General features: G+C 45.1%; 3 protein-coding genes across 6 annotated transcripts in view; 1 reads left to right on the top strand and 2 right to left on the bottom strand.

Annotated features, from left to right (window-relative positions):
- Nucleotides 1–2,404, bottom strand: part of LOC121587711 (organic cation transporter protein) — a 34,202-nt gene extending 31,798 nt beyond the window's left edge. Inside the window, exon 1 of one of the 3 annotated variants that reach the window (XM_041904767.1) lies at nucleotides 1,993–2,404. The gene's annotated coding sequence lies outside the window, so the exon portion shown is untranslated. The other 2 variants (XM_041904769.1, XM_041904768.1) reach the window with 2 other exon arrangements.
- A 2,374-nt stretch (nucleotides 2,405–4,778) lies between these two features.
- LOC121587718 (organic cation transporter protein) lies at nucleotides 4,779–23,392 on the bottom strand. 2 transcript variants are annotated; one of them, XM_041904782.1, is made up of 4 exons: nucleotides 22,785–23,392; nucleotides 6,541–6,913; nucleotides 6,307–6,450; nucleotides 4,779–6,213 (listed from the first exon to the last, which is right to left on the bottom strand). In XM_041904782.1, exons 1-4 carry the CDS (start codon nucleotides 22,858–22,860, stop codon nucleotides 5,208–5,210), a joined length of 1,599 nt encoding a protein of 532 aa, XP_041760716.1. In that variant the 5' UTR covers nucleotides 22,861–23,392; the 3' UTR covers nucleotides 4,779–5,207. The 2 variants fall into 2 exon arrangements, with proteins under 2 accessions (XP_041760716.1, XP_041760717.1); XM_041904783.1 differs by lacking the exon at nucleotides 22,785–23,392 and adding an exon at nucleotides 12,372–12,890.
- LOC121587737 lies at nucleotides 16,565–18,013 on the top strand. Its single transcript, XM_041904818.1, has 2 exons — nucleotides 16,565–17,015; nucleotides 17,092–18,013. Exons 1-2 carry the CDS (start codon nucleotides 16,975–16,977, stop codon nucleotides 18,011–18,013), a joined length of 963 nt encoding a protein of 320 aa, XP_041760752.1. The 5' UTR covers nucleotides 16,565–16,974.
- Nucleotides 23,393–25,338: the final 1,946 nt, after the last annotated feature.

Genomic DNA, 25,338 nt, shown 5'->3' with positions numbered 1-25,338 from the left:
TGACTCTAAGCTAAAGAAGCATTATGAGGTCCAAACATGAAGCATCTTACTCCATGTATCAAACTTCCATCTCTCTTTAAATGGTTTAAAATAGTTAATAGTTTTAGTTGGATAACATTAAACGCTATTTGGGCGAAATGTTTGTGATAAACATTTTCACATGTTTGATGGGATAATGAAGATTAGCAACTGAAGCAACGAAGTTTCTACAGAAGTTAACATTTATAAAATTAACGAATAATTTTGAGTGGCTCGATACATTCCCGTGCACAGTCAATAACCACCTTTTGACCACCGCTCATCATATACCGCCAGCCGAACCGACTCGATTCACATCAGGATCGTTCCCTCATAAAGCAGAAATGAGGCAGAAGGAATGCCTTCTTTCTTCGCCCGTGCCATGGTTTCACGCTGTAAAATAGCCACCCAATTATGCTTCGCTCGTGCTCGTGCAACACCATTTTGGAAGAGCGCGTTACAATATCCCATTAGCGTTATCAGCCGCATTCGATTATTACCTTTCCGCCTAACCGCCATCACCTGTAATTGACCTTGCTTTTTCGCCCCAAAATTGACACCTACCTGCCAGGTTCTGATTGAGTCTTCATCAATCACGCACACACACACACACACTTTTGAAAAACCTGTGCCCAGACTCTTATCAAAGCTATCACTTGGAGGATAGGACAAGCAAAAAGAAAAAAAATAAAGGAACCACCAAGTGTGGTAGTATTCCACAGCCCACCCCTGGCCACTGCCAATTACAAAGGGGTAGGAAGGGCATTAAATTGCGCCCCCCGTTAGCTTCTTGTTTTTTTGATATCAGTTCTCACAACACTTCACAACGCAACGAGCCCCTACTTCCCGCTCGGCTCTGCAATCATTCATGGGCGTGTTGGGTTGGCTGCTGTTGTTGCGTTATTTTCGCTTAGCAATGCCCACTCCAGAGCGGATGTTATCAATGGAAGGTGTGGAACGCAGTGCAATGTCCAGATCGCGCGTTCGGCCCAAAACCACCCCTAGGGAGCACTTTGACATTGTCGTCGTTAAGCTAATCAGTTCCATCGAATGGATGGTGGAGAGGGGACGTTTTGTGTCTATACTAAAGCATCTATTTACACCCGGGGGGAACGGGTTTGAGGTTAGAACAGCTAGTGGTAGCTTCCCGCAATGGGGAGGATGATTGTTGCACTAATCGAACAAAAGCGGGGTGGCTCAAAAAAAAACAGATGGTTTTGTGACTCATCCGCCCCATGCATTTGGCGATTTACGTTGTTTTAGGTTAAAAAGATCAACTTGCTGATTGTTTTTTTTTTATAAATCACCTAGAATTGCACAAAATTTACCACCCAAAAGCAACGTGTCCCAATTCCCTATTTTCACCTTTGCCTTAGCAGCTTCTCCATAGAAACCATAGCATACTACGCATCGCGCAAAAGTTGCTGGATCACCACACAAGTGGCAACGACGTACATCACGGTCAGTGAACGAGTGGGGTTGCCTTGCCCACAGCCAATTTGTTTGCCACCAACCGCAAACCGCAAAGCCGAGTGAACTAATTAATTAGTAATAATTGGACTAATTTAACACTTCGACACCCGGAGCCAGCCTCCAGCTGCACGGCACGGAACACGGAAAGAGTGCTAACACTATGTGTACCTCTTTTGCTGTATGTGACAGTGAGAAGCAACGGTGATAGTGGCCAGAGGCGTTGGAAGAAAAGAGATGCCTACATTTGGTGCAAAATAGATAATAGTTCTCACACAAACAGTAGTAGTAAAAACCAAAACCTTCCGCAAACTTGATATTCGAGGAACACAGTACTGAGGTTGATAACTGTTTTGTTATCGAAGTTCAATCGGTGACTTACAGCAGACTTACGGCACGCGGTTTAATTGTGACAAAACTGTTCGATCGACAATGTAGAGATCAAATTCTAATCCATGCACTCTTTCCAAGCCGTCGATCGTTGGCCTCTTCCTTGACACTTACTTCTTGTGTTATCGAATTGTAATAGCAGAGGTAGATACTAATCACTCACACACTCACACAAACGCACACAATCTTTCTTTTTTTGTTAGCAAGTAAACAAAACCACGCACCTCAACATTGAATTTGCACACCTATCCTGCGCCGGTCAACCTACTAGCCCTCGCTCACCCTCGGGTGGCGTTTGCAGTGTACCGATGGCTGTACGCGCCTGTAATCCGAACCCAACCCAGCGAAGTGTAGTGCGCAAGCAGTGTATTCCGCACGAACCGATCCGTCCGAGTGGCTGATTTGAACTGGCTAACGGCCAACCGATCTCGTATTCGCGCACCCTTCCCCCGATAAGCAGGAGGAAAGCGACCAAAGACGACACGACACGGCGCGGCTGCTGCACACGTTCTAACTAACTCACGCACACCACCACCTACGGGACAGCGCGCTCCGCAAACACGCTTGCTCAGTGCGAAACGTCAGTTCAGCCGGTGTGGTGTATCGTAGGATGCTGTGGTGATGTAGCGCTCGGAGGATCGGCCTCTCGCGGGGCCCAATGTACCCAAGTGCCATTTGTAGTAGCTGTCAGTGGGTAATGGGGTAAGAGGTTTGAGAGTTAAACGATTTGCACCAAAAGCAATAAAGGAAGGTATTTATTTCTTCTTCCTTTATATAATGAATACAATGGAAAGAATAAAGTATGAAGCAAAGCAGAAGCGAAGCGTACTCGCGGCGGAAGCGAGATGACAATGGTTATTTATACCTGACCTGGAACCAAAAAAAGCGATCACGGAATTTAGGAAGGTGATTTTTTTTAATTCCTTTTGGTGTTTCTTTTGCGAACACGCTTCTGTACATCGTTTTGGAGCGTGTTTTTTAGTCCCATTATTGTGGAATTTCATTCATATACGCACCCATCTGCATTCATATACGAGCATGAGATTTTTTTAACACATTCCAAACATTTATCTTTTTATCCAGCGATGCCTACATCCCATAATTATTGCATAACCGAGGCTGGTTCTATCAGGAACCGATCTGATGTTTGCCTTAATCAATCACACTACTGATCGTACATTCAAGATCAGCTGCGATGATAATTGGTCCACTTCAGCTGAAGTGCTTTTTCCGCTCGAATAAATCGCTCTTCCTTCAGTTTATTGTTCGTGTTGCTATTGGGTTATGGGTTTCGCTGCAAGATTTAACACCTTAACTTTGAGCACCTTTACCTTTACCAGCCTTTTATACCGACTGAAGGGCCAGTGATTATGTATATTTATATAAAATAACTACCAATATTCAAACACCAAGGCATCAAAGCACACCTAGGTTCACGTGAAACGCTCTACCGTAGTCACGTTCGGACTTTGATGGTACTTCAGGATAAATAGATGCTTCTTGACAATTCTTGACGAACCGGCGTACACAGTCACCATAGATTGTAACAGTGAGCAACACTTGAGTAGATGCTGCTGTTGCGGCAACAAGTTGCCGGCGTTGAGCTGAATCGGATAAGCAAAAATGGTCACCACTCTGATGCTACTTGCTCCGCTACTCCACTCCTTCACAGGCGACTCCCTTGATTGCCGGCCGTAGCACCAAGAGTCCTTTTGCTGATCCGATTCCGTTCTGTTGAGTACTATTTTTAGCCCCAAGTTCATCGTGGAGGACTCTATTGGTACCTGCACGCACCGTGCACCCATTTTGCCTGCCTTTTCGCTTGATGGTGGTCACAAACCGAATGTGGCACTTGTCAGTCCAGGACTTTAGATTACGAATCGAACGAGCAAATCATAAGTGCAAACTCCTCAAGTGTTGTGACAATGCTAACGAGCAACACCTTGGCGCGTTCGATCGATTGTTGATAAGTGCGCTTTAAAAGCGGCGAAGGTAACGAACGTGCAACACTAGAAATGGGAAAGTGATGAGTTCGGGTGATGGTATCATGTTGTTGTGTGCCTTAATCTATCAGCGATGGTTATGTCAGTTAAAAGGATAGTTATGTATATTTTAACGTTAAATATGAATAAATAAAGATTCTGCAATATAAGCAACTTTCTAAAACCTACCAAACAGAACAAAAAGTTTTAGCATAGCAATTAAAATCACCGATCGGTAAAAAAAATTAAAGGAGAAGAACTATGTTTTTGGTCCTTTATTTAAAGATTTTTGTTCTTGTCATTTAATCAGCAAGTGATATATCCTTTATGAAAAAGTGGTAGTGACCAATAAAAGGGTCAATCTCATATGTATTATAATCGAAAAATTACGTATTTTTTAATGTAACATTTGTATTAGTCTGTAATACGACTTTGTTAATTTTCTCACATTCTTCACATACAAACTCTACATTTAACTACATTTTTAAACAGCTCAAATGATCTACAGAAACATACCATAAAAATCAAATTTAAATATTCCACAAAACCCATTGTTTGATCCCACCGTGCATGAGAATGTGATGCGGGTTGCATACCTGCAGGTAAGCACGAAGCGAAAAGTTACACAAATGAGCAACACTTGCCATGTGTAGCTCACTTTTGAATTCATAGTGATGGAATTTCGTTAAAACATTTTAATATAAGTAAATGTTGTCACAAAAAAGTTGCATCATATTTTTGTTAACAACTTTACCAACCAATTCTATTGAGGCTTTTTGTATATATTTTTTTCTTCAAAGGTTACATAAACAGAAAACATGTGATTAAAGATGAGATTGAGTGCGTTTTGTTTTTTAAAAGCCAACAGCTTATTTGGATTCTAGAAAGAGTTCATTTGAATGTACAACATAAAGGGACTATTTTTTAATCACATCTGTGGTTTATATTTATTTATCACTTCTCTGCGTTTTGATTCTTCTGCAATGCTAACAACTGAGTTTGGATCTATCGCTACATTGTCATTGTGAGGAGGCCCTGCGTGAGGTTTGTTGTATGCTTTCTGCCACTGCTTGTTAGAGCTACTTAAAGAGGTAATTTATATTTAAAAAAAACTCGTTTACATTTATTCGCTTCCACGCTCATCAGCGATTAGGACACATTCCGACCATTCCCTTTCCTCCGCAGCTACTGAACACATAGTGTCCCTTGGGAGATAATGTAATGTCACAGCACAGCGAGAGGTGCCGCAATGCCACATCCAAACGGGGGTATAGAGGAACGGACTGAATGCACTATTCTAAAAAAAATGCTACCATAGCTCATTCCCCATCCCACACAAACGCCAGCCTAGTGCTTGCCATTCTCAACACCCGCCGCACCGCTGGCAGCCGTGTGACGTTTGCCAAAGTTTTCCCCATCCTCCAGCGTCTCGGGCAGCGGATGGCCTTGCGTTTCGGGTAGGAAAAACACGCAGAACGCACCGACCAGTGGTACCAGCCCGAAGATGCACGGTGGCAGCCAGTACGCAATCGAGCCCATGCCCGCCACGAACGGTGCAATCATCGAGCCGAACCGCGCAATCATCGATGCCGTACCGATGCCCACATTGCGCACCACGGTCGGGAACAGCTCGCCCGCGTACAGATAAACGGTGGGGAAGCTGATGCTCATGCCGATCAGCCCGACCGAGGCGAGGCCCACGTTCAGTGCGCTGGCCGAGCTGGGTACGAACGCGATCGCCAGCATGGAGATGCCGGTCAGCGTGTTCGAGAAGATGAGCGTCTTCTTGCGCCCGTACGCCTTCATCATGTAGATGCACAGCAGCGTGCCGGGCAGCTCGAGGGCCGCACTGATCGCAACGTTCGTGTAGATGTCGCCACCGGCATGCCCGATGTACTGGGCCACACCGAAGAACGCCAGCCCGCACACGAACCAGTTGAAGCACATGTACAGCGTTTTGGCGCGCATGTTGGGCGTGCGGAACAGATCGAGCACGTTGCCCTTCGACGCGTTTGCCGATGCGTTGCGCGTCTTCTCCTTCGCGTACTGCTCGATGTCGTTACGGATGGTGTCGGTCGGCAGTTTGTTTCGTTTAGCCGCCTGCTCCAGCACCGTTACCGCACCATCCACGTTGCCCGACGTAAACAGGTAGCGGGGCGATTCCGGCACCAGCCAGTAGTACGACAGCATCAGCACGGAGAAGATCGATAGAGCGAACTGCAGCTGGCGCCACTCGCGCAGGAAGTAGGCGAAACCGGCCAGCGTCAGATGGCCCAGGTTGAACGGGATCTGGTAGAGCACGGAGAACAGTTCGCGCCACTTCGGACCGATGATCTCCATCACGAGAACGAAGCTGCAAATGGGGAAAAGGAACGGTTCCGTTAAGAACGATCTCACTGTGAACAACGGACTGGAAGATCTTCAGGCATCGAGCTACAACACTCACCTAGTTACCATAGTACCGCCAGTGGCCACGGCCGTAAGGAACCGCAACACCACAAACACCCAGAACGAACCGATAACAGCAGCGCCAACACCCGTCACCAGCTGAATGATGACCGCAATCACCAACGGTGGTCTTCGTCCATATCTGCAAAACGATGGAATTGAAGTTTTTTGTAAGAAAAACCGTGTACTACACGATCCTCAGGGTGCGACTCGCCCCACCGACGATACATACTTGTCTGCCAGCGATCCGAAGACGACACCACCGACCAGAATGCCAAACATGAAGATGGTTTGCGAGAGCTTGACCAGGTTCGCGTTACCGCACACCAGATCCCACTCGCTGGTAAGGGTCGTCGCGAAGGTGCTGTTGTCGTACGTCCAGCTCGTACAGCCGGCATCGCACCGGTCGAGCGATGGGTCCGACGCACAGGTGTAGTTGACGGACGGGCCCAGGAAGATGATGCTCATCTGATGCCAGGCAACGGGGAATTTGAGCGGAAAGACGACGGCACAGACCAGTATGTGCCACCAGCCGAGCTGGCCCATCGCCCGCTGTATCGGGTCGAGGCTCCATTTCCTGTCCGACTCCTCCTTCTTGGCAGCGACTGTTGGGAAGCGAAGAAGAAGATGTTGAAATTTTGCATCAGTCGTTGATCGTGCTGACATATTTTTGGACAGTAAAATATTAAAAAAAGAAGAGAATAAAGTCCACCCCATGAAGTCACAACCAAATATAACAATCAATCGACCCTTCTGCGCCTGCAGTCACCGTGAGCTTGTGCTCTCCGCCACCAACGTTTGCACAGTTCGTAAATTGGATAGCGTTTGATGAGGAGCAGATAAATTCACCAGTCCATTATTTGATGCTCTCCGACGACGGTTCATCGTTCAATCAATCGCAAGGCCACCGTCATTCAACGGTAAAATGTATATAACCCCACCATACCAAGCTAAATGGTGGGGCACGTGCGGCTCTTTGGGCGAGAACGATCGCGCTGGCATGCGCACCACCCCCGGTGTGGTATTCGGAAATTAGTTTGGGGATCGTACTACCGGCTACGCTTGATCACAAGCATTAAAATGTATGAATTATCGCACCACTTGCCGAGCTTGCGGCTTGCTGTGAGTCATCCGTTTTATGGTGGCAAAAATCGAAGCTACATTGCAACGGCTAGTAAATTAGCAAACTGCTGTCAATTTCAACCCTCGTCATCGGGTTGGCTTGGGCTGGAGTCAAAGGCTTCCATCGAGGATTGTACAGTTCGAGCCCTCTTTTTTGTTACACTCCATTGCGGAATGGAGCTACACCACGAACAGGTTTTCTTTTCCATTCACGGCGGCCACAAGAACAGGAACAAAGCTCAAACACCCTGCGGAATTTATGAATTTTTAAACAATTTACAAAATTGATTCTGTTTTTGGGAAACCCCGCCTGACAAAAAAAAAATTGCTGGCTTGGTCATTTTTAGATCAAACGAAGCCACACGGTCGGGTGCAACTGGTTTAGCTTCAAATGCCATACCCGCCGGGAGGTTCGCCTTTTTTTCTCGCGGAGCTTGTTGCGATGGGCGGGAGGCAAAGGCGTTAATTGGCGAAGCGAAACAAGGCCATTGCCAAAAGCTTCTTTGGAGCTGCTCTTTGAGACCTTCTCGCATGAGCCCGCTTCAAATGCTCACATTGGAGCAGATCGGGCTTAGGGTGTCACACGGCCATCAACAAACAAAAAATTACTTCAAATGTACTTTTCACATTCGATCGTGAATGATTATTTTTACAGATAGACATGTTTTTTTTTTTCTTTCTTCAAACTAACGCATCGCAATCGCAGTTGCTGCCAACATTGGCAAGGGCGGAAAGTGTTAATATTTGCTGTCAATATTATCAAACGCTCCCGCACGCATTACAAGTGATCGTAGGTGATCGTACAATTGCTTGTTTGACGAAGAAGAAAAAAAACACCCGGAAACGCGGAATCTGCTCCGAAAGTGCTGGGCGGAATATTCAATCCGCCACCATCAATCATCGATCAAACCAGCACGTGATCGTGTCAGCAAATTGCAACGGTAAATATGCGCCTGCCTAAGTGGTACTTTCACCACCGTGGCACAGCCTCGGGAAGGGTCTAGCGATGACCAACCGGGTTAGATCCGGTAGCGCAATAATTTTTGATTAATGAACCAAGGAACCGAGCAAAGCGGTAAAGTTGTTTATTTCTGTCATTGTGCACAACAGTGATCGTGCTTATTTAACTTCTCGGACCTCCACTTTTGCTATGCTTACTTTAGCTTAAGAGCCTCTTACTAATTTCTTCTTACCACTTTAACTTCCCAATAGTTTGCATAATAGTTGCACATCCACGCTAGTGTTGGAAGTGAAATTCCAATCAAAATCAATCTAAAACGAACCATTTTTACACAGAAATGGCATCAATTAATAAGAGACTCACAGCCGGCCGAGCGGCCGGCTCCTCCAACAAAGCAAATTAACAAAACGATGCACTCATCCGCTTGGCCACGTTTTTTCCATTCCACTATATCTCAGTCCCATCGCACCCAAGTGAAATCAAGCATGGTCCACAAAAATTGATTACTTTTGCGCTTGCGCCGCCATTCCGGTTTGTCTCACCGTGCGGCGCATCCATGCGTTATCCGATTATGCTTTGTGCGTATGCTTTAACGCTGCTCTTCATACTCTTCCCTTTCAACTGCGCTTGAACGAAGCGAAAGCAGATGGCCGAAACGTATTTAATACATGTGTCAAATAAATTGTCTACATGCGAGAGCAACAAAAAAAAATCGAATTAATCCCTCCGAACGAACGGGAGGTCAAGATAAAAAAAAACGCATTACAAAGCTGCTGGCATGCCCTCCGCTCTCGTGGGTCATCGGGTCAGGCGATGGTGTTCTGGTTGGATAACCTCCATCACGATACGATGACACGCGACGACGCACGGGAGATTAATTCATACAGAAACGAAAAGAGCAAGAAAAAAACGTTTAACCGAATTTAATCTTTCAGCGCAGTGTGTAACGGGTGGAATGGTGTGCACACACACACACACACACACACACACACACACACACACACACACACACACACACACACACACACACACACACAATCATTGCACACTGGGTAAATTATAAAGCAAAACCCAAAAAAAAAATACTGGCTCTTTTAAAATTGGCAAAAGTCACGCACTGAACCGAACCAGCCCGATTCGCCAATTGTATTTTAGCCGCAAAAACTCAAAAACTCCACTTCAAATCCACAATTGAGCACGATGGTCCGTGTTTTCGAGTGGAAGGGGAAGGCTTGTACCGTGCCGTATGTGTCACAGCGTCGTCTTGGGCGAGTTTTTAAACATTTCCCAATCACGCTGCCGGCACGGCATGACACGCTAAAGCAATGGAATGATGTTTTTTTTTCTCTTCTCTCTCCCTTCCCGCCAAACCAGCTGTTCGTTTACAGCTTCATTTTTTATGCTCTCCCCCTCCCTGCTCGCGTGCTGAATATATGAATGTGTAATCGAAGCCAATTTTGCCACCCATTCTCGATCGTTCCTCCTCCACCCTACTGATACACTCCCCCTTTGCGCAATAACGCTAATTTGCCGCCCTAACCAAAACCGTTCAGCAAACATCGAGGAGTATCGATGGTGTGCTTTCCTCCCATTTTTTTTTTCTGATTGGAAAGCGGATGGAGTAGTAGTGGCGGCTTATGAGGCCGATCACATCACAGCACAGAGTAGTGCCATCGTTGCAACACGTGCAGCAGCAGTGAAGCAGCAGCAGTAAAGGCGGATATTAGATCAAGTGTTCCACAGCCCACAGCCTCGAGGGGAGAGGGCTTCGATGACGAAAGAAAGTGTTTTGGGCGCTAACTGTTTGGCTTATCTTTTGCGCGCCTAATTCGATCCGAATGTGAAACAGTTTTCCCGGGCTGGGAAAGTGTTTTCTCCAACTTAAATGGACCGTGAGGCCCATCAACGGAAACGAGCTGAAGCCGAGCCCTCCAATGTGGTTTGTTGCGCGTTTTTACACCGAGCGATTGCAGTGTATCGACACTTTCGCAGAAGAGCTGTTTTTTGTTTAAAGCATCACCAGCAAAGCTTGAAGATCATTTTTACTAAATAGTGAGAAGAGGGTTTTTGGGAGGGCTAATATAGTTTTGATTGTGGGGTTTTGCTGTTCAGTTTTAACGCTCCAGAAAGGAAAAATCAAACGACCTTTTTATGCTGGAAATTCAAGACAAACCGAAATCGAAACGAAACATCAATGCGAGCACGGTCATTAACGTTTACACTGATCAAACAAATCAAACAAACGACACTGACACTGAGGCTCGCTTTTCGCTTCCGATTCCGATGATTGATGACGGGGGGCAAACGACACATACGTGACCGTAAATGATTAGCTCCAGTGTCATGCGAGCTCGCGTGTGCTTTTGGCCCTTTGATTCCCGAACACAACTGAAAAGCCATCCCTGCTTTCCATGTTTTTTTTTTTTTGCAAAATCGCTTAAATTCAGTTCGCCAAGTGCTGTGCATTAGTTGAAGAAGCAATCTCCCTTTAAACAGCTAACAAATCACTGTCATTTTCACTGGCTCCCGCGCATCAACCGTTCAAACTCTAGCGCACTCTAGGTCCAAGTAGCTCATCATCTCACAATACACACACACACACACACACACCGAACGTGTTAATGGGGTAAATTGCACGCGAAACTTGATGGTTCAAACCTTACAGTGGACCGATAGGAAGTCGAGCGAACACAAACAAAAAGCAAAACCAATACCGAACAATCTATCTCTCCGGGGAAGACATATTTTCACACTTTTCACCTTGTGCCGCGTCGTGTAATTGGCTTAAAGATTTCCCTCCCCGGCCTCCGGTAAACGCCCGTACGCGCTCGGCTCACGCTAGAACCACCACGCTGGGCCGTTCGTTCGCGTGCGTAAGAACGACCATGTGGTGCGGCGTGTTTAGAAATAGCAATTCGCTGTTTACCTATTTACTAGGCAGCACCCCCGTCCTCGGGATACTCAGCTTCACACACGCTTCCCACGCCACACCGGGAGAGATGTTTCCGCAATTTTCCCGCTCATCCATTTCCCAATACGCACGCACCATCCACGGCGTTCACCCCCCCCCCCCGCCTCGCATCGTTATCAGCTCACGGTCAGCGGTCAACGTGACTTACGCAAAAACATGCGCGTGTTTTGTCGGTTTTGCGTGCGGCCACGTACGGTCCGCTATTTTTGGACCATAACACAGTCGGACCAGCCTCCGGATCGCAAGCCGGCATAGCGCGCAACGTAGACGCAATGGCACGAGAGCCGGGCCCGTACGTTTGACCGTGACGGTTTGATAGCTTTGTGCAGGTCAAAATTTGTGGCGCCTACACCGAATGCCCCGGCAGCCGGTTTGGCCAAAGCCGGAGTAGCCAACCTTGACATTGGCTATTGATCCAACCCGGTTCCCAATCGCTTGGATAAGGGGAACGATTGTGTTTGCTCACCCTGTCTCTCTTTCTGTGTTTCTATCTAATTTTATGGTTTTATAACACACGCGGTTGTTTAAGCATTGCTTAAGTCGTTTTTCTCCCCTTTCCTTGAGCTGCTTTCTGATCTTTTAAAGGCTTGTTCGCCTATCTATTTCTAAGCGTCCTTCCCCAGGTTGCAACTGATTTAAATGTGCTACCTGTCCGTCTCACAAGCAACCGCTAATTTACTTCACGGATCAGTAAACCGTACACGACAATGCGGTTAGCTGCCTCGGGTGAAACTAATTATGCTCTTTGGAGCCCCAGCAGGAGCAATACAATTGCATTGCTTTCACAGTAGGGTGACCTCCGTCACGGAACTCAACCAAAGTGGGTCAAATGGTTTGCTCTTCCAGCACAGCACTTAACATAAAAAGCATAGTTTAGGCTAAAAATATGCCCCATGTACTTATGTGGATCAAATTAAACTTCTAAAGATTATGAGGACCACTTTTACTTTAGCACTTTTTCGCCCAACGCACTCATAGTTGGATTTAAGAATAAGCATTCACAACTTACATTTCATTTTTGTACAATTTTTTAGTCTCTGTTGGCTCTTTTCTTTAGCTGCTTGTACAGTTCTTTTGTTCCAGCTTCCAGTTATAGCCTTTTAAACACACCAGTGCAGAACTGAAGTAACATAAATCACGCACCAATGCCTGTCGGTCAGTTCGACCAATCGAACAGCCCCTCTCCCTCTCTCTGTCTCTTGACACTCACGCACAATTGTAACAACTGCTCGAAAGCCACTGGCAGTTTCACAGCTCCACCCAACTTTCGACTACACAGCTGGAAGCAGTTCCCGATCGTTTGTGGTCAAGGGCGCGCCACACTCTTCCTGCGGGGAAACTGTAATTGAAAGGCTGTACTGTGCTGAATTTTCCTTTCACAATCTTCACTACTTCACGCCGAAAGGCTACGAGCTAGTTATGCTGGCGCAAGCAACAACCACAAAAAGGGGAACGCACTTCAAACAGATGAGGCCGAAACGTCCGCTCTCGAAGCGATCGTGCGCCTAACTGTCACCGTTCGGTTTGTTTACGATCGGCTTTATACGGGTCGGTCTACGCGAGCGGCAACACCGACGGAACCGACGAGGAGCCATCTACCCGGGGGATTTCCCGCGCATTGGCCCGAATGGTGGTGGAATGGCGCGAAAAATGCTCCCACCCGCGGGTCCAAGACTCATCTCAGCAGCCGCGGTTCGTGTACTTGCCAGACCCGCGGGTAGTGTGCGCATAGCCGTTGGAGCAAGTTTTGCAAGACGGAGAGAGAAATCCCAAGACACGGAGAGAAATTTATCGGCTAGTGGAGCGGTCTTTTGAATTTTCCGGGTGGGGGAAGTTGTAATATAAAGCCCTATTTTAAACTATCCTGAGTTGTAAGTGTTATTCTCACTGCATACTACAATGTTTGAAAGGAATAGCACAAAGAAATATATGCATTTTCGAAAAAAAAATCATCAGGTGAGAAACACCAGAGACAAAAGTACTCTGTTCGGGTGAGAGAGAGAGACAAAGAGAGTGAGAGGCGCCCTATTGCTGCTCGCCAAAGACGATCACGATCATTGTTCAGCCTGTTAACCAGAGCCGACTACAGTTCGGTGACTTTGCTGACGTCGATGCTCGATGATCGGAAACCGCCGGAGGACTTGCCGTGCGGGTTTGAGACTTGTTCGGCAACATAAACTGTGGACCTGAGTGTGTGTGTGTGTAGACTGACGGAGGCACGTATTTTACCGGGGATTTCCCATGCTCTAGCCAAATGCACACACGCCTTAGTGTAAAACCAGCATACATATTTAATTACAGCAACCATTACATCCACCACAGCTTACTAACCCCAACCCCCCCCCCCTCTCTCTTCTGTGGCTTACCCGGTTCGGTTTATCCAGCAAAACGTCAACGCGTGTTCGCATGATGATCACGAGGGACCCCCTCGAAGTACGACGGTGGGCACGTGTTTCGGAAGTTTGATCGATTAGCTAGGGCGGCTGCTTATGCAATCCCATGGGTAAACACGCATGGAGACATTATTGACGACCCGGTTGTGCTTCAAATTACCCAGGGAATCAGCAAGTTGTACGCTATCAAGTAATGCTGTTTGTCTTTTTTTTTATTGTAAATTGACTATAACACATGTCTAGATTTTACCGGAACTATACCGGGGAATTAGAGAGTGGGTAATTCTGCCCACCCCAAGTAGTGGAATGACACGCTAATGATCTACAGATAAGAAGAAGCCACTGGTTTTATAGCTTTATTACTTTTCTTGGTTAAGATTTCCTTTATAACAGTCCTCTTATCGCTTATCGCGCTGTTGTATCAGCAATATTATGAAACAAATAAGGGGAAGAAACTATTCCGCACCATTTACAGCTGGTTGAAACGGTAGCTAAACAACAACGAGCAAATGCCCACATCCAGACATCACGTTCAGAGTGGCACAAAGTTCTGCGGCAATTTGTCGGACCTCATCAATTTAAGAGGACGTAATGCAATATCAGATCTACTGCCAGCGACGATGACGCTCCTGTTATCTACACATAACGGATCCATTAGCGCGCACCAAGCGTTTAGAATGGGTAGAAATTTGCACTCAATTGTAATGCACACATCCCACGCATGCCCAGTACTTTTACTCTTTCGAACATAAATTGTCCAATGGGCGCGCTATCAAAGTAGATGGATGGTTCGAGGTCATAGTGTAATGGATGTGAATAGAGGCACACTTTAAGCACACGATGAGCAGTGCAGGTACTAACTTCTCTGCACACAGAACGTCCCCCTTTCCAACCAGCAGAAGCAACAAAATCACCTCCCCATTTCCACATAAAGTCCCCGCTGCCTGCTGTACTATTAATCATCTGACGTCGATCGGGTCACCGCATCATCGGCGATGGGAAACAACTATTCCAACAAACTAGTTTTAACCAGTTCCGAAACACCGGCGAAACATGAACCGTGCGTACTGTTGTGCTGGACTGCCAACGCGCTACCAACGCACGCTGTACCAATTTTCAAAAAATGTGCAGAACGACCAGAACGACAGTACTAAAAGGCCAGTTCTTAAGTGAAAGGCTCCCAATCGCGGTGCTTGCCGTAAAGGTGGTTGCAGCTGAAGGTCGCGCACCGGACCCGTCGCCACTGCTCACACTGCTCGCCGAGCGCGTACTTGAGAGGAGCGTGAATCAAGCTGCATCGGAGCATAACTATTGCGTTTTGGGCCCGATTCGACAGTGATTTGCAGCCATATGCGGGCACAAATTTGAACGATCAATAAAAGATGAATCAAACATTTCGGGTTGTATACTGGATATCCCGTGTGTTACTTTCTCGGGTACACGGACGACACCGAACCGGCTCTCTTTACTTCCCGTAATGAGTCACTGTCGCGGTTTCTGCCCGTAGGACTGTGCCGAAATTTTCACACCTTGCCGCATGGGTTGACACTTATCCGTGTGTTTTATTCATTCGCGTAGCGGAACTTGGGGCAAGTGTGCCACCTTAAGCATTTCAAGTTATAACTCACTAAAACGTGTTTTTCAAAAGCCGATTTAAATCTCATAACCATTTTACATCTATTTCCTCACTTATAAATGAGTTTCGCTTGAAAAAAGTGCTAACAAAACAGTTTTTGAAGCGTTTTAAAAAGGGTCCAAAAAGACGTTGTTTTTTGGGCTATGGGGCAAGAGTGCCACTCGTATGGGGCAAGACGGCCACCTGGTTAAAATAACCGTGTTTCTTAGATAATTGGAAATTATTACGTTTATACCACTAGTATATGTATTCCTACATGTATTTAGTCCTCAATGAACCCTTTTTGACCACCAACTGTACCACAATATGGTTTGTTACTGTTCTGTTTTTCCGGGGTGGAATCCGCTCACAATAGCGCACCATTCTGCAGCATGCTACAACAATGTTTACATTTTTGACAGCTCGCGCCTATGAAAGATGGTGGCACACTTGCCCCAAACAGAGATGGCACACTTGCCCCAAAAGTTGTAACTTTTTTGAAATTGAATTTTTCAGTGACAAAAAGAAAATTTTTTTCAACTAACCCCACAAAAAATTTGACGTTTTCTCAGCTATACGGTGGTGTAAATATTTTCTCGGTTGATTGTTCGCACGATTTTTGAGAGCTTATTTGGTTGGATTAAAAAATTATAATATTCTGCTCACTTTTGAAACTCAATATAAATCAGTTTAAAACAATGGGAAATATCGATTGGTCTATATGAAATTAGGCTCAGAATACCTAGTCATTGGAAAGCAACCAACTGTATACACAATTGATCATTAAATTAAAGTTTTTAAGGAAAAATGCTTGGTGGCACTCTTGCTCCGTATGGCACACTTGCCCCCAATTCCGCTACGAGCTTAACACACTTTTAATCGATGGTTTGCTGCGAGCGGTAATAAAAAAAAATCTTCAATACATCTGATATTCGCCTCTATTGAACGGGGACATCGCAGATTCACAAATGTACTATGCAAACGCAACAGCATTAGGGGCCTGTGGACTGTGGTCAAACATCCTATTAACATTCCGTTGAAGGTTTCTTTGCTCAGAATTAAATGAGCTTTTGCGTGCGTTAAGGGGTAGTTAATTCCAATGGTTAATCCACCATCGATAGTAAATAATTGCACATTTAATTGGCAACTTTGCTACGCTCAAAAGACAACCATTAAGCATTTATTATTAGAGAGAGATTGACTGTCAAACTGAGTGGATGTGCCTTCCTCGTGCTCCTGATTTTTTATGCTGTTTTGCCGTGCTATTTTCTGGAATTTCAACATTTGCAACAGTGGTGCTGCTGAGTTGTTCGTGCTGGCTAGTGTGTGCCTTCGATTAATATAAAGTTGCACTGGAGTTCTTCTGTTAATTCAACATTTTTGCCAAGAAAGTGTTTGGCTTCGTTTCTGCTCCTGTCACTCATCAGTTTGTGCTGAGTCATCGTTATGCAGTGCTCAACCTGCAATGCACCCACCGATAGTGCTAATTCGGTGTCCTGTGCCGGTGTTTGTGGTTCCAAGCATCACACCCATTGCACGGGGTTGTCTCGTGATTCTACTCGTGAGCTTGGGCGTAATAATCAGTTATTGTGGTTGTGCAAAACATGTCACGAGTTTCGCAATGGCACAAATTCACTTCTCACAAGTGAGATAGCAGCCCTACTCGAATTGGTGAAAGCAGATATTCTCACCACAATTGACTCATCTCTCTCTTCTCTTAGATCGGCTATCAAGAGCGATTTGCTTCCTGAGATCCTCGCTCTCGTTGATAAGCGAGCGCTAGCACCCATATTAGCTAAGCCGTCTGTTAGCAACGCATCGCTTACGCACACATCCACTAATGTATCGTCGCTCAATGCCACAAATACATCCAGAACGACTAAAACAGCTTCCGCTCGCCGTACATTTACTAACTCAACGGAGCTCACTGCTGATATCCAAGCTGCGAACGATACCAACACTGTAGAAGATTCTGACAACTGTAACCACTACAATCATCGTACTAAGCCGACTAGTGATGTTAGTGCTGGAAACTACCGAACAAATACACAAGCATCTTCTGATCCTGTTTTGAACCAAAACACCACCAACAGGGGCATAGCCGAGAAAGTATGGTTATACTTCACGAACATCAAATCGCATGTCTCCGCTGATGATATGCGTGTGTGGCTTAAAGCTGTGCTACCAACGGACGATATTAATGTTTACCGTCTCACGAAAAAGGGTGTGAACCTGGACTCGATGTCCTTCATATCGTTCAAAGTGAGTGTTCCTAAATCTCTTAAGGAGCTTGCGCTGCAGTCTACTATTTGGCCAGTTTCACTTACTGTTCGGGAGTTTGTTGCTCGTGGCCTACCAAAGCAACGTGTACATGAAAGGGCTCGATTTGACCCTTCTGAGCTTATTTCGCATCGTACAAATAGTGAAAATTGCTCTTCAGCTGTGCCAAAAACTACCGCTCATCCGGATCATTTTTTGGAACATCGATCGCCACCCCCACAGCGCGGGATTCTATCACCATCCCAGTTGACCGAGATCCTAGAGGCTATTCAACTGGAGTTTCCTCCCACACCGCCTCAGTTATCACCGGGGGTGGGGCTTCAATCACAATTCAATCTCAGCAACAGAACAGCTCACAATTAATAGACCCATTCGTGATATATTACCAAAATGTTCGAGGCCTTCGCACCAAATACAATGAATTGCGCCTTTCTGCGAATGAATCAGGGTTTGAAATGCTTGCCCTTACTGAAACCTGGTTAAATGAATCGATTCCATCCAACATGGTCCTTGATAGTGATGCCTACAACATATACCGCTGCGATCGAAGCAGGTTAAACAATGAACGTTTGCGTGGGGGTGGTGTGCTACTTGCATGTTCCGTTCGATATCCTTCTGTGGCACTTAACATTAATCAACCCACGCTTGAAGCTTTATGTATACGTGTTTCTTTTTCTAAGTTTCGTCTTTATGTGGGGATTGTTTATGTGCCACCGTATTTGAGCAGCGACCGCAACTATTTGGAATCCCTTTCTGCTTTCATCAGTGATGCATACATGCAAATGAAACCGAATGATCATCTTATCCTTCTGGGCGACTTCAACCAACCTGCGTTAGAGTGGTCGCTTTCTACCGTAGTAAGGCCAGATTCATCTTCAGCTATAAGACATTATGTGCCACATATTTCTTCGAATACATCCAGTTCCTGCTTTTTGGATATGTTAAACTTGCATGAACTCTATCAGCTGAACGGGGTGCATAACCATTTAAATCATTATTTGGACCTGGTGCTCTCCAACTCTGCTGCAGCTGCTTGTTGTTCTGTGTATCCTGCTTCGTCACTGCTCCTGCCCCAGGATGCCCATCATCCTGCCCTAGAAATTGCGTTACCGTCTTCTTTATTTAGGGCTAGTAGGGTTAGGAATGTATTACCTTCTGCTCCTAATTCATTGAGTGTTCGTTATAATTTTCGGCTCACAGACTATCGTAAACTTAATTCAATTCTATCTCGTTCCGACTGGTCTTTTTTTTATCAATGTACATCGGTCGACGAGGCTGTCCAATCGTTTAATGCTTTGTTAACCTCTGCACTCCTTTCATGTACACCTATTTTTCGTTCCCCTCCTAATCCTCCCTGGTCCAATCGTACTCTTCGCAACCTGAAAAAGGATAGAATGAAATATCTTAGCAGGTATCGTCTGAACCGATCTGCATTCAACTTTCGTTTATTTAAGTACGCTGCCTCTGCGCATCGACTATACAACAGGGCTCGTTTTGAGGCCTATTCGAGTAGACTGCAATCGCGTTTCCGTTCTGATCCAGCATCCTTCTGGCAATTTGTTAGAATACGAAGAGGGTGCAATACGTTACCTAATGAAATGGTACTTGATTCTCGAACTGCCTCTACGCCTGTTGAGATCTGTGAGCTATTCTCTGCACATTTTTCCCAAATGTTTGAGCCACCGGTTAGTGACCCTAACCTTATTGAGGCTGGGCTTCTCTACACGCCAGAGAACTTAATTAATCTCTCCGATATTTCGGTTAGTTCTGAAACAGTTGTACAGGTGTTATTTGGGTTGAAACGTTCTTTTACTCCTGGTCCAGATGGCATTCCTGCCTCTGTTTTAATAAACTGTAAGGACGTGCTTGCTCCACACCTTGCTAAAATTTTCAACCTTTCACTTTCTCTTGGGGTTTTTCCTGCTCTTTGGAAATCCTGTTGGCTTTTTCCGGTACACAAAAAGGGCTGCCGTAGCATTGTTTCTAATTATCGTGGGATAACCCAAACATGCGCCACAGCCAAAACTTTTGAGCTATGTATCCTTCCAACCATACTTCATAGTTGTAGTTCAGCTATTAGCCCTAAACAGCATGGGTTTATGCCTGGTAGGTCTACTTCAACTAATCTCATGTCTTTTGTTTCCAATATTTTTAGATCTTTTGAGGCCGGTACCCAACTTGATGCAATATACACCGACTTTCATGCTGCTTTTGATAGTTTACCTCACTCTTTATTATTAGCTAAATTGTCTAAACTTGGTTTTGGTGATGGCATTATTAGCTGGCTGTCCTCATATTTAAATAATCGATCATGCAGGGTTAAAACCGGGTCGTACTTATCTGAGGAGTTTTTTTGTACGTCAGGTGTCCCTCAGGGTTGTGTGCTTAGTCCACTTCTGTTTTCTTTGTTCATCAATGATGTTTGTAATGTTTTACCTCCTGATGGTCATCTTCTTTATGCGGATGATATCAAAATCTTTTTACCTGTGTCTTCTTCTTCTGATTGTCTGAGACTTCAGCATTACCTCAATGCATTTGTTCATTGGTGTTCATCCAATTTACTTCGCCTGTGTCCCGAAAAATGTTCTGTTATTTCTTTCTCTCACTCTCTTTCTCCTGTTTTATTTAACTATACTCTCTCTAGCGCTTCCCTCTCTCGTGTTATGTCCATCCGTGACCTTGGTATTATACTTGACTGTCGTCTTAACTTTAAACTGCAGCTTGATGAGGTGCTACTAAAAGCAAACCGAACCCTTGGGTTTATCTTACGTTTTACCTCTATTTTTAGAGATCAAAGCATCCTAAGAATCCTTTATTGTGCTTTGGTAAGGCCTATTCTTGAATACGCTAGTATCATCTGGAATCCTCCCACTATTGATGGCTGTTCGAGAATTGAAAGCATTCAGCGCCTCTTTACCAGGATTGCTTTTCGTCGTTTGTTCGGTGCTGCCTCACTACCTCCCTATGAAACGCGATTGCAGTTATTCAATCTTCACTCTTTAAGCTTCCGCCGCCAAGTGTTTCAGGCTTGTTTTATTGGTGGCTTATTACTTTCTGCTACTGATGCTCCTGATTTACTCTCGTCCATCTCGCTGTATGTTCCCTCTCGTTCTCTTCGTCCACGTGATCCTCTGTCAATTGAAACACGTCATACTCTTTATACTTTCAATGACCCTCTTCTGTCCTGTTTCAGATTGTTTAACCACTTTTACTATCTCTTTGATTTCGACTCCTCTCTTAACTCTTTCCGTAACCGTATTTTTTCTTCTAATTCCCTTTAATTATTCTCCTTAGTTTTCTATTACTCTCTTTTTTTTTGTTAAGTTTATGATAGTCTCTACGCTCTACCCTTGTTTTTTTCTTTTCTTTTTTGCTAGGTCAAGACTAGGTTAGTTAGGCTTAGTTTTTCATGAATCATTTTGTTTTTTTGTTAGTATTTAATTAGTTTTAAGTCCATTATATTTAGCCTTGATGGCAGATATTGTATTAAATAAATGAAATGAAATGAAATGAAATTATGAGCATCAAATTCTGTACAGACTCGTACGGAGGAGCGCACAGGAGGTGACAAAATTATAATTTACAACAAACGATAAAATTAACTTCTATACAGCTCGCAAGAATGGTGTCAGGTACAGTGGAAGTGGTGGCATTGCGCAACCTGAATGTTGGTGGGATTTTTAGGCGATCAACTGTTTAACAAACTTGTTTGATAAAGCAACCGCGATCGCCAAGTGATCGCACTCAGCGCATTGAAATACAAAGTTCCCAGTGGCGAGAAATGTAAATCACTCATTTAAAATGTTAAGTGTTAAAATGTTCTGTATCTTATATAGTAGTGGGCATTAGAGCTGCATTCGCTATGTGTTTACGGAACCTTTAATATTTATAATTATTATAAATTTAAAAATCACGTTTGCAGAGGCAGACAGTGGAATAAATATAACATTCAAAAACACACATAGCTGCATGTAATGAACTTCAGAACTCTTCTCAAGTTGATTATTTGTAAAAGTGTCGCCTTTAAATCATGAATTCCCGCCTATCAATCATGAATGAATAGATTGTTCCAATTGCTTGGATTGTAGAAAAAAAAAATTAAATAAAACCCCCTGGACTGATAAAGGATTTTTCTTAAGAGCACTTAATTCCACTCCAATAATATGTGTCCCTTGTTGAGCATAACGCACTCGTAGTAGTAGTACACTATTCCCACTCATGGTTTGTTGGTGCATTCTGCTAGCCCTGCCTGTCCGGATCAGATAATGCACTTACGAAAGATCACAAAAACACATTCCCAACACTATCTCTGCCCTCGGACAGAGACATTACACTGCTGTTGCAGTATACGCACATAAAACTGTGTGGGACCAACGGACAACAAATCAGCTAATTATGCTAACTGATTGGAATGCTTTCCCCCGGCAGATAGCGCGTACCAGGATGCGGAACATAAAAATGTGGTCTCTTCACGCCGATGGGTTCAACAACTCAAGCTCTGATAACCTTTTACATGTTTTTGTACGCACTTAAAAAAAGGGTCTCAACGAACAAAGTACGTTTCCAAAAATAATGCATCGTACTGATAAGCACTAACCGGTCATGGTGAACGCTTCTTAAACATTGAATTCCCCTGGCTGGGGGTTTGTGACATGCACATTTTGGATTCAACCCAAAGGTTGTAGAATTGAAGGAAGTTCAAAAAATAAACAAACAACTGTTTCGAATTGCGCATTCGCATTGCCATGGCTAGCAGCTGCCCTCGGCCAACTATGTTTAGCATCGATGCAGCTATAGACAGTTTGTTTATTTGTTGATTACAGTTTAGCTTCGTCGCGTTTCTCGGTGCGCCCGATAGCGCGACGTGTGTGCGGCTACGGGCGAGCGAGATTTGGCAAACAACCGGAGAACGCGATCCGGAACCTAGTATGCAGCACAGAACATGGCTGACCATGGCACCACAGTACTACATAGGTGCCGACAGCTGTCTGGTTGAATATTCAATTTCACAGATTCAGTGTTGTTAATTTTACATACACAAAAAAACGAATATGCATACATACACACCGGTTCAATAAAAACCGATACCGTCTCGCTCTCGGTTCGGTTGACTAGTGTTACACCCTTTCCTTACCTTTTGCCGCCTGCGCGTCTCGCTCGCTCTGATGTTCGAGTTCCATTCCTTGGTTGGGGTTGGTTTTATCGGCCATGGTACGGGCGCGGTGTTTGCACTTACGGGTTAAATTTGGAAGTTTATTCACTGCTTTTTAAAAGCACAATACCATCACCTTGATTGCACACACACACACATAAAGACACAGGCCACACAGGATTCGATTAGGCCAAGAATATCTATCGCAACACAAACAATTTCCCGTGGATAGTTTACACTTGTGTGTTGCAAATGTCTTCCCGTGCCCGATCCGATCCCCGGATGACGCTAGAATGCCACGCCGAGCTGTGCGCACGATCCACCAACGGCCAAGGTCCGCCGACAAATGATGATACCGACGGCTGGAACACCAGCGACAGGCTAAGCGTGTCTTTCTTCCCGGTCGCGTATCGCACCGCAGTCGCACTCGCTCCATATATTCCTGGTTAGTCCGCTGCCCATCACCCTCGCTCTCGCCGACTGCGGGATGAGGGTGGCGGTGATGACGACGATGTTGATGATGATGGTGATGATAGATTTAACAAACCGCTGCTGCCATTTGGCAACAAAAAAAACACTACTCGTTGGATGGGGCTAAGGGCTACTGCGATGCGGAGTGGTGTGTTGCAGGCAGTGTAGATGCACTTGGTGGAAAGTTGAGCTGCTCGCATCGTCGCAGCCGCATCGCAGATGTCTTCTATGCGCGTTTCGCGAAGGGGCATTCGTTTTGTTTAGTGTTTGGTCGAGCCGGCGTGAAGGCGAGGAAAAACTCATGAAAGGTACGAGAAGAAGGACAAGAAATTAATAATTGGTTTGCCCACTTGTTGCTTTGCCATGTGTGGTGGAATATCATTGTATGTTACCGTAAATAATGCAACAGTGCGTTGTTTTGTGAAGGCATGTTTGGTGCTGTGGAAATTGTATCGACGAGCTGCCTGTGGCATTAAATGGCACATAAAAAGAATCTCGTCGATGATGCGTTAAGTTCGCTAAGCTGATTTTGTTTTGTTCCGAAATTATGTTAACGATCACGATCATTGCAATCATCACGATCGTACAGGATGTTGAACTGAACAAGATAAGAGTTGTTTTAAACATTATCTAGAAGTACACTGTACAATATAAGAACTTTAAACACAAAACCCCGGACTGATAACAAAAACTGATTACTGCACGGCATAGATTTGAATCCTACAACACAACGCTGATGAAAGAACCAATGCAGCGCATCCGCACAACGTCTGTACATAATGCAAAATAATACCAGTATGCTTGACAGACACCTAAAATCATCTACGAACAATCGCACATTTTGCCAACTAAATACGATACGAGGGTGCAACCAAGCTCCGTTAATTGATCCTCTGCCCCTTTAATCGTTCTCTTCCTGAGTTGTATTTGCCTCCCCGCACCAGACCTCTCAGAAAACGAACGGAAGCATAAAACATACCACAATGCTGCCGTTAATAAACCTAAATCCCTTTCACTATATTAGCCCCCTTTGTGCACAGTTACCGGAAACATGAACTAATTCGCAACAATGTGGCACAAAGTCATGCATAATTTCCCGTTGGAAAATTAGTGTCACTGTGGCCAGAATAGCTCGCGTTGAATAAAGCCCCAATGCACCAAACAATCCCGCAGAAAAAAAGCACCTTATCACACCATTTGTTACCAGGCGCTGGTGTAAATTTAAACAAAAATCGCCGCCACCACCACCCCATCTGGGAGACAGACACGCACGGTCACAAAAGCAGTCCAACGACCTCACTAATACCCTACTTTCCTCTCCATTTCGGTGTTGCGTTCAATCGAAACGGTAATTTGCATTCGTTATCCACCCCCGTGTCCCTGTCGTCTCCGCGCGCGCAAGTTAACCGTGCCGATAAGACGTACGAAGTTTAGTGGCAACATTTTGGCAATTTAACTCTATTTAAAAGACAGCTCCGTCCAAAAACCCACACGCCCTGGGGTCGGAGACATCCCACCCGGAGGAGGTGGAAGATTACTCAATTGAACAGTGGCGGGGGCTACTACACGGGACGAATCGTTGGAATCGGTACCAAACCGGCGTACAGTCGGATAGCTTGGCCAGCGGCAGGGGAAATAGATTCGCCCGTAGTTCAAGGTCGTGCCCGCCATGCTGACCTCACGCATGGTGGGCGTCTAGGCCCGCAGTTTCTTTGTCGGTTAGTTTCATTTCATCGCCAACATGCCATAAACACTTTCTTATTGAAAGAAATCATCCATCTCAACATACCGCCCTTGGTGGCGAATGATCATTTCACTACACAATGAAACTGAACATTAATTAAATCAGCAGAAGTAAGGGTTTAACACGCATTCCATTCTCCATTTAGCGCACTTTTTTTTTGTTTCAGAACGGTGATAAAACGACCCAGTGCGCTCGAAGTTAATAACAATTAATTATGTTTCGTTGCGTTTGGTACAACCGGTTATGTCGATTATTAATTACCAACTGTCCGTTACATGTCATCGGTACAATCGCCGCCAGCTAACAATTATGGAGTTAACA

The sequence above is a fragment of the Anopheles merus genome, chromosome 2R, assembly GCF_017562075.2.
Source record: "Anopheles merus strain MAF chromosome 2R, AmerM5.1, whole genome shotgun sequence".
Lineage (NCBI taxonomy): Eukaryota > Metazoa > Arthropoda > Insecta > Diptera > Culicidae > Anopheles > Anopheles merus.
Note: the sequence above shows the minus strand (reverse complement) of the source record. Positions and strands in the feature narration are given on the sequence as shown.

Bases quoted from the DNA above. Each gene is read 5' to 3' on its own strand.
- LOC121587718 (XM_041904782.1), bottom strand. From the start codon at position 22,860: ATGGCCGATAAAACCAACCCCAACCAAGGAATGGAACTCGAACATCAG. The intron at 6,914-22,784 runs GTAAGGAAAGGG...GCTTCCCAACAG, and splicing joins AGACGCGCAGGCGGCAAAAG to TCGCTGCCAAGAAGGAGGAG. The intron at 6,214-6,306 runs GTGAGTGTTGTA...CCCCATTTGCAG, and splicing joins GGCGGTACTATGGTAACTAG to CTTCGTTCTCGTGATGGAGA.
- LOC121587737 (XM_041904818.1), top strand. From the start codon at position 16,975: ATGTCACGAGTTTCGCAATGGCACAAATTCACTTCTCACAA. The intron at 17,016-17,091 runs GTGAGATAGCAG...CTCTTCTCTTAG, and splicing joins CACAAATTCACTTCTCACAA to ATCGGCTATCAAGAGCGATT.